Here is an 8224-nt window from a genome sequence, read left to right as displayed (position 1 = left end):
TTTCTGTTACTAGTGGCGCACCTAGCAAATGGTGCGCCACTAGTAAGTTTGAAATTTTTTCGATTTTTTCCACTCTAGATCTTAAAAGCCCCGTAACTTTTTTTCTGTTAGGTTTTTGAGGATTTTGAAAATGTTTAACAGGGTTCCCCCGATCAAATTCGGATGTATCTTTTCGAGTAGATGATTTTTCATATAAAAAACTTTTTAATCCGAGTTCGTATGCAAAAGTTATGCCCATTTTACAAATTCCAGAGAGATTTTGCAAATAAAGTCGAAATTCATATTTCTAAATTTTCCAACAACTAGACCACATATCACATGGGAAACTTATTTTATTTTATTTTTTGACATTTCCATCATTTTCTTTTGTTTTTTCTAAAACTGAAAAGGCGGTCCACCGCGGGGGGGGGGGGGGGGGGGGGGGGTAGAGTTTGAAAATGGGACCTTTAGTACCGGTTCGTGCCATGAACCGGTACTAATGCCTCAAAGCCCATTAGTACCAGTTGGTGGCACCAACCGGGACTAATGGGCATCGCACCCTTTAGTCCCGGTTCGTGGCACCAACCGGGACTAAAGGGCCCAGGTGAACCGGGACTAATGCCTTAGCCGCACGAACCGGGACGAATGCTCACATTAGTCCCGGTTCGTGACTAAACCGAAACTAATGTGAATACTGCCCTGTGACCAAAGCCCTGTTTTCTACTAGTGCATGGTCTTGTGTCACCTGATAAGCGTCATTTTATCATATGAAATCATCAAGTTAGTGAGAGGAAAGAGAACACACTATGCACACGTAGCAAAGCAAAGCAAAACGTAGGTACTTGGTAGGCATACATGCTCCTCCACGTTAGCTATGGTGGGTTTGCAAATGCTGGATGCATGAAGAGGGACTTGCAAAACTACTACCGTGGACTCGGATTAAAAATAAAGCATGCAGATGCCAGTGTTTGAAAACCAAAAGGAGCTTCCAACCTTCTATATTATGGAAAGATGGCAGAAAAGGTGTAAAAGGTACACAAAATATATCATCCATTAATGTTAGTTTTTTTTGGAATCATATGGTTGACATCTTTTTTTTCCAGTGAGAGTATTTATGATGAACAAGAAAACCTTCTGGAACAAAAGCCAACCGACTCCTTGGATGCAGCTTCAAGGAAAAATATATCAACATTTCATAATAAGTTGGAAGATCTAATTCAAAAGGCCAAATAATCAGACGAAGGCAGGTGTGTTGAGCATTGAGGAGCCTCTGAACCAACTGGTTCCTAATGCAGTCAAGCACACTAGGGAAGAGGAATATGAGGTGTTTATTGGTTGTAACATTCTTGCGCAAATTGTGCTACACCCGCCAAATGATGTTCATTCGGTAGGGAGATTTAAAAGTACAAAGAGAGGAAAGGAAATCAATGGGGAAAAGCAAATGGAGAAGAACAAACAAGCGAAGGTCAAGATCACACACGTGTGCAAGACATGCAACCAAATAGGGTTTCATGATAGTCGCAATTGTCAAAGAAACCATGAAAGTGCAGCAAATGCTTCCAAACGGTCAATCATGACAGCTGCAACTACGTAAAAGACACAAAGGCTTATTTATACCATTTTATTAGTTTTACTGAATTTTTCAATCTACGTAATAGATGATAAGTTGTGTTTATTCTCCAACTTTTCACTTATTATCACATTGGATGCATGCAGCATGCTTTATTAATTCTGAGTGGTTACAAGATGCTACTGAGTTCCAGTTGTGTTTGATGGTTTGAAAGCTTGTTCTTGTTTATGTATGTGTTCAAAAAAAATTGAATGCAGACAGAGGCACCAGGTTTCCATGGAGTAGCAGCAAGCTGTTTTATCCATGATTCTTTTCGGCTGCTAGCATGTTAACTTGTGTCAGATTTAGAAACCTTGAAGATGCATCAGACTTGCAGCATTTGAGTTATATTACATCATGTACTATGTAAGGAACACCTCAATTGCCAATAGGAACAAGTAATAGCAATTAGATGTTTATTTCTGACATTTCCATTCACAACTATGAATCTACACGTGCAAGTAACAACCAACAGTTGCAATGTACAAGCTCATAGAACACATTCAGGAGCACAGTGTGTGCGAGTACTATAGGTGTACATCACACAAGAACAAGTCAAGTTCAGAGATGTGGTTGCCATTGCTCTACAAGGGGCTCCTGGCTGTACTCGCTGCCAGTACAAGTACACAGCAGGACGTTGCCATCAGGTGGACGGGCAGAGTGACAATGATGGCAGCTACCTTATATGTAGTGTTCTTTATTGCGAAAACCCTACATGGCTACATGTAGTGTTGATCAGGCAACTTTTGTTGTTATGGCTTGATGGTAGCTACCTTATCTGTTGTATTGGTATCTTCTGTTGTCCGTTGTGCTCAGTGTATATATAGCACCATTCATGGCTAATCCCTTTTGCAGTATCATTTTCATAATTAATAGGGTTGTCGCGTTGAGGGTTTGGGTGGACGACTTAGTTGTTTATTGGTTCAAAAGAGTGTTCAGTGGATAACACTAAATATATTGAGTCATGTTCTAAAAGCACAATATATGATTCTTTTAAACTACCCAAATTATTTAGGTAGTTCTATCTGAATTTTATTGCTAGATTTCAAGACAGTTTGAGGACCATGTGATCCAGTTTGTCATAGACCATAACGATGGAGTCTCTTTCCAGTATGGATGGTAAAAACAGAACCAATAGTTAATCGGTAGGCTTTCCTGTTCAATTGAAATGTGCATGTTTAGATGTGTCTGCTAAGGTAACTACATTACTATATGGGCACGAAAATATATATGGTATGCACTACAAAGTGTGAAGTGGCTTATTTTTAAACACGTATAAGTATCCATAAATAACAAAAAGACAAACATATTACTTATTAGAGAACATGAAATATTAATAGGTATACACATTTTAAATCAGTTGAAAAGATATTCTTCTCAATTGTGTGAATGGTGCAATCACTTATAAAGTTCTCCAATTGTATGTCAGATATTTACTAGCATATATGCCGACAAAGAAAGTAAGTACCAATAGTACCTTCCAAAGAAAACAGTACGGATCGAGTACTATGTGATCGTATTCAGTATTAGCCATATTTTTCTGAAAGTATACCTGGATAATTGTGTTCATGTAGTGTGAAAGGTTGACAAGGCCACGTGACACAATCTAAGGATTAAGTTACATAACAAGCCAACAATGTTTGTATCAACTGAAATATGTTGGATTGTCACTAGTATTTATGTATTTACTGTGTTATCAAATACACTTTTCTGTGATATGGTTTTGCAGTTCTTAAGATTTAATTGAAGGTGTCATTGCAAGCATATTTTTCTTACTTTTTTTATTCATGTGAATCAAATTATTGACCTCGGCTATTGATGTAGTAAGACAACTCTAGCAAGGACTGTTGATTGCCAGATGTGTAGAATTTGGTGGTGACATCATTCAATTGCGTCTCTAATGGTATGACACCTAGGACGGTGGCTGCATCCCCTTTTGATGCCTTCCTTGTTTCCCCTCTATTAAGATTACTTAGGTGATGACATGAAGTAAATAAGTGAGTAGTAAATATGTTGAGACTATGATAGATATCAAAGATGGTGTTATCATCTACTATGACACAAGAACAAAATTTGAGTGGGAATGTGGGTTTGAAGAGTAAAATTAGGTCAAGATAGGACTACCTATGTAACAACATTGAGAACATTCTAGAATATGGTGTTTTATAAATGTCCCAATAATTATTCATTCAAAATTTAGAACGATCCAAAATATCTTTTCAACAATAAGATAAAAATAGATACATAATATTTTTCACAGACTTCAAGACCATTCCCCTCACATCTGTGAGGGCCACCTTGCTAGTTATTTAAATAAAGCAGCGCTGTTCTTCTAAAAAAATAACACAAACCCCAAAGGGAAAGAAAACGATGACGGACATGTGTACATTTCTCTTCCTTTGACGCTAGACTGAATCACCGATCATATATGTCCACGGTCAAAACGCTTTACTCTTCTCCTTCCTGTGCAATCCTATGGACCCTAATGGGCAGGCCCTTGGGGAAGTCCACGAATGGGTACACGAACGCCTGGTCCGGCTCGGCGAGCTCCCAACGGAAGTTGAGGACCAGGTGGTGCAAGAAGATGGCCACCTCGAGCTTGGCGAGCTCCGACCCGGCGCAGAGCCTCGTGCCTCCGCCGTAGGGCATGAAGTTGCTGTTGTGCGTCATGGCGGATGTGTTGCCCTGCTACAACAGCAAACACAACGTTAACTCCTCTGAAGCTGAATGCATATATCAAGTTTTGTTTGTCCTGTTGAAGTGGTGGTGGCAGTGCTATTGCCACAACCACATGGCGTCGTTTTGTCTTTGCCGCCGAAGTTTCACCGTGCAAACGGCATGAAGGCCTGTGATTGACTGGACAACAACGACTGCCAGACATATATTTTCCTTTCTTTTTCTTTCTTGGATTGATTATCACGAGATCCTTAACCTGATAGCAGTATCATTCGTAGTTCCAGTTGATTTTGTGCTGATAAAATTGTAGGCATCGTTTAGGCACTGACCTTCCACCTCCAAGGGTTGAAGCTGTTGGGATCTTCGTACAGTGATGAGTCGAGATGCACTGCCGCTAACACCGGCAGAATTTTCCATCCGCTTGGAATGTCATACCCTGTCAGTCCACGTACATTCAAGTATTCAACAACTCCATCTATAGGAAGAAGAGTTCACTGGTACTGTCAAAAGAATACATGTAAGGTAAGAATTAAGCCACCAACCATTGTAGTGCACATCTCGAATGACCTTCCGGTGCAGGAACCTGACCACGTTGCCAAGCCGCAAGGTCTCGTTTATAACCTGCAAGAAAAGAAGCAATTAAGGACTTAAACATTTGTCACCTTATTTTCTCTACCACTTTTGAACTAACTCGCAAACAAGAGAGTTCCGCAGTTGGAATATGTAGGACCGGAAGATGCTATTTTGGTGCACACTGGCACATTGTATAGTTCCATACAGTAGCACAACACCGTGGAAAATGCCAACGGTGACCGAGCTACAGGGAGCTCGTTTTCAAAATACAAATTTCCACAGAATCAAATTTTTTGTTTTTTTTGTGAACACACAGACATATATACATGTATATGCAAAATTTTATAACATTATACTTTCGCACGTGGAATACAAAAAAAATATGTAGTTCCAAAATGGGCTGACATTTTCGGTTGTTGGTCCAGAATTTTTTTTGTACAGCCTACAAATCGCAATACTTTCTACCAAATTTTCACACGTTGGTGCGGAACACATGTGGGATTTCTTTAATTGCTTTGAAACTTTGAAATGGGCGTTTTGACATATTGAAAATAGCGGTCTCCCTGGTGCTCGAGCATCAAAACACCGCACTCAACACCTAGGATGCTATTATAGTAGTACTACTCTAACAAGGAAATGTGCTCCCCAACTTTTCGGGGAGTCGGATAATTTGGCTTGGCATCAAACTGTAGATGGACAGTGATCTCCCCATGGAAAGTAAGCAGCAACACACATATATCTTGCACTGATATTATGAGGGAGGAAACAGACGAATCAAAAGGGCCTTACGCATTGTGTGAAAACCATCTCTTTGTAGTCTTCCCAGCTCAATTTGCACTCCCCTCTCAGCTTCTGTCTCCTAGCAATCTCGAGATGCTCCCCCTGCACGGCCATGGATCACTGTGAATATTTCCATGATATTTCTGGTGCATTTCACCATCCATGTATATACTGAATGGAGCAGTTTTAACATGCTCCCTCTTACCTCCTTTTTTCATATGAGAGGTAAGAGTATATAATAGATCTGAGCCATTGATCTCATTAATTAATGGTCAGATTAACTCTTACCTTCTTACCTCACATGTAAGAAGAGGGGGTCAAACGGAGCATGTTAAAATTTGCCTACTGAATGTGTTTTTTTTTTCTGAAAGATTGCTATGTCCAGTTTAGTACAACTGAATTTGAATTGGTATAGTAAACTGAATTTGTACCCGCAGTTCTTTGACAGCTTTAGGGCAACCTTCGAGGAAGAAGATAGCGAGGGCAAGTGCCACTGACGATGTCTCATGCCCAGCAAAGAGCAAGCTCAGCAAGAGGTCCAATATTTGCTCTTTTGAAAGATTAGAGTGCTTCAATGCCCACCCGAGAAGATCATCTGCTTCTGTGCTCGAGTCCTCCTTGTTCATTTGCTCAAGCCTTTCCTCCATTTTCCTCTCGATTACTCCAAGTATGGTGGCTCGGGACTGCACGGAAAAAATAGTAAATAATTATATGGTGTTATTCTATGATAGAGAAAAAATAAAATTGCAGCAAAGTCATATGTAGTAATTTTGTTTGGACTTGTTGGGAGAACATTTGACATGTCACAATCATTAAGATATTGCCTAACTGCCTACTGGTTGAAGATCGTGCCTTGTCATACTTCACCCAAGCGCACAGAGACAGGGACAGCTAGCTAGTACTACTAGTAGTGCGTTGACTGCTGAGTGTTGTTGTTGTTGTTGTACCTTGAGGGCCTTCCAGTACGCCGTCCCGGGGAATTTTAGGGCCGCAGACACCACCCCCTTCATGAACGTGATGTACTCCAGCCTCAGCCCCTCAGTCTCCTCCTCGCCGGGGTCCATGCTCATGAGATTCTTCGCCATCAGGTTATAAGTGAACTGCACGAACGGATCCATCCATTGTTAATTTGCTACAAGCCTACCACACCACTGTGGGCGTACGACTTTGTCAGTTCCATCCATCGACCTTGCATGGACGGATGGACCACACCGCCGCCCACCACCACACCACTGCCGGCATGTAAGTGCATGCCATGCAGGAGCTGTGCATGGCGCGCAGTCAATAGCAGGTCAGTTACAAGTTACCTTCTTGGCTTCGTGCTGGGCGGAGAAGACGGCGGGGGAGGTGGAAAGCAGCCAGTCGCGGAGTACGAGGAGGGTATGGCGCTCCACCTCCGGGAGGAGCACGGCGCGGAGGCGGACGGAGCTGAGGAAGTCGAGGGCGATGGAGCGCATCTCGCGGTGGTGGTGGCCGACGAGCACCAGCATCGACCATTTGCCCAGGATGCCGCCGATGCTTGGCGGATAGCTGACCTCGAACAACCGCCCCTCGTTCTGCAGGATGTACCGGTTCAGCCCTGCGTCCGCCGACACCACCGTCGGGTGCCCGAACAGGCTCGACCGGTATATCTTCCCGTACCTGCATCCATATACATATACCATCAATATCATGCGACCTCAGCCCGAGTGTTCGTTCACGCGTGTTGGCATGCTTTGTATTTGTATGAATGTATGTGTGTGTACGGACCGTGCGATGTGCTGGTTCATGAACTGGCCGATGGAGGTGGCCGGATGCGCGCGGAGGTACCCGAAGGTCTCGCCGATGAAGGGCCAACCGACGGCGCCGGGCGGCAGATTCGGGCGCTTCTTCGTCCGGCCGGCATGGCATTTAGCCACCGTAATGGTGTAGAAGCTGAGCACGGCCAGGAGGATGAAGGGCAGGAAGAAAAGGAGCTCGCTGGTTATGGAGGCCATCACGGCTGCCATGAGCTATTGATTGAGAGGCTGCGGTCTCTTGGAATTTGATTTCCTTCTCGTTCACTTGGTCGACTGTGTTGCGTGTGTGTGAGACTGAGATAGATGATTGTTTTCACAGAGAGAGTGAGAAAATAAAACAGGGGCTGAACTACAGAGTGGCTTTAAGCTCTACAGATTTCTCTCTCTCTGCAAAGAAAATCTTGCTAGGAACGTGCCCACTTCCCCTCTCTCTGATGTGGTGCTCTTATATAAGTTTTTCAGGTGTGTGATTCCCTAGACCAAATCACTACTTCTCCAAAACCAGATCCTCCATTAATCCAGCAAAACTAAATTAAATCTTATCAAAATCTCAACTGAATCAATATCTTCCCTACTTCCCCTATAACTATATCTCTAATACTCGTTCCGTGCCAAAATTCTTGTCATAGATTTGTCTAGATACGGATGTATCTAATATTAATTATTGTCTTAGGTTTGTCTAGATACGGATGTATCTAATACTAATTAGATTTGTCTAGATACGGATGTATCTAATCTTAGATACATCCGTATCTAGACAAATTTAAGACAATAATTTTGGGACGGAGGGAGTATTAAATAGGAGTTGGTAGATTCACCTCACCTCCTC

General features: G+C 42.4%; 1 protein-coding gene across 1 annotated transcript; it reads right to left on the bottom strand.

The window, feature by feature from the left end:
* Window positions 1-3819: 3819 nt before the first annotated feature.
* LOC109786179 (steroid (22S)-hydroxylase-like) lies at window positions 3820-7840 on the bottom strand. Its single transcript, XM_040403100.2, has 8 exons — window positions 7367-7840; window positions 6925-7258; window positions 6565-6717; window positions 6049-6300; window positions 5627-5719; window positions 4807-4885; window positions 4594-4700; window positions 3820-4276 (listed from the first exon to the last, which is right to left on the bottom strand). The coding sequence occupies exons 1-8, from the start codon at window positions 7603-7605 to the stop codon at window positions 4037-4039; spliced, it is 1497 nt and encodes a 498-aa protein (XP_040259034.2). The 5' UTR covers window positions 7606-7840; the 3' UTR covers window positions 3820-4036.
* Window positions 7841-8224: the final 384 nt, after the last annotated feature.

This window comes from Aegilops tauschii, chromosome 3, assembly GCF_002575655.3.
Source record: "Aegilops tauschii subsp. strangulata cultivar AL8/78 chromosome 3, Aet v6.0, whole genome shotgun sequence".
Lineage (NCBI taxonomy): Eukaryota > Viridiplantae > Streptophyta > Magnoliopsida > Poales > Poaceae > Aegilops > Aegilops tauschii.
The sequence above is the reverse complement of the archived record's forward strand: the minus strand, read 5'-3'. Positions and strand labels throughout refer to the sequence as shown.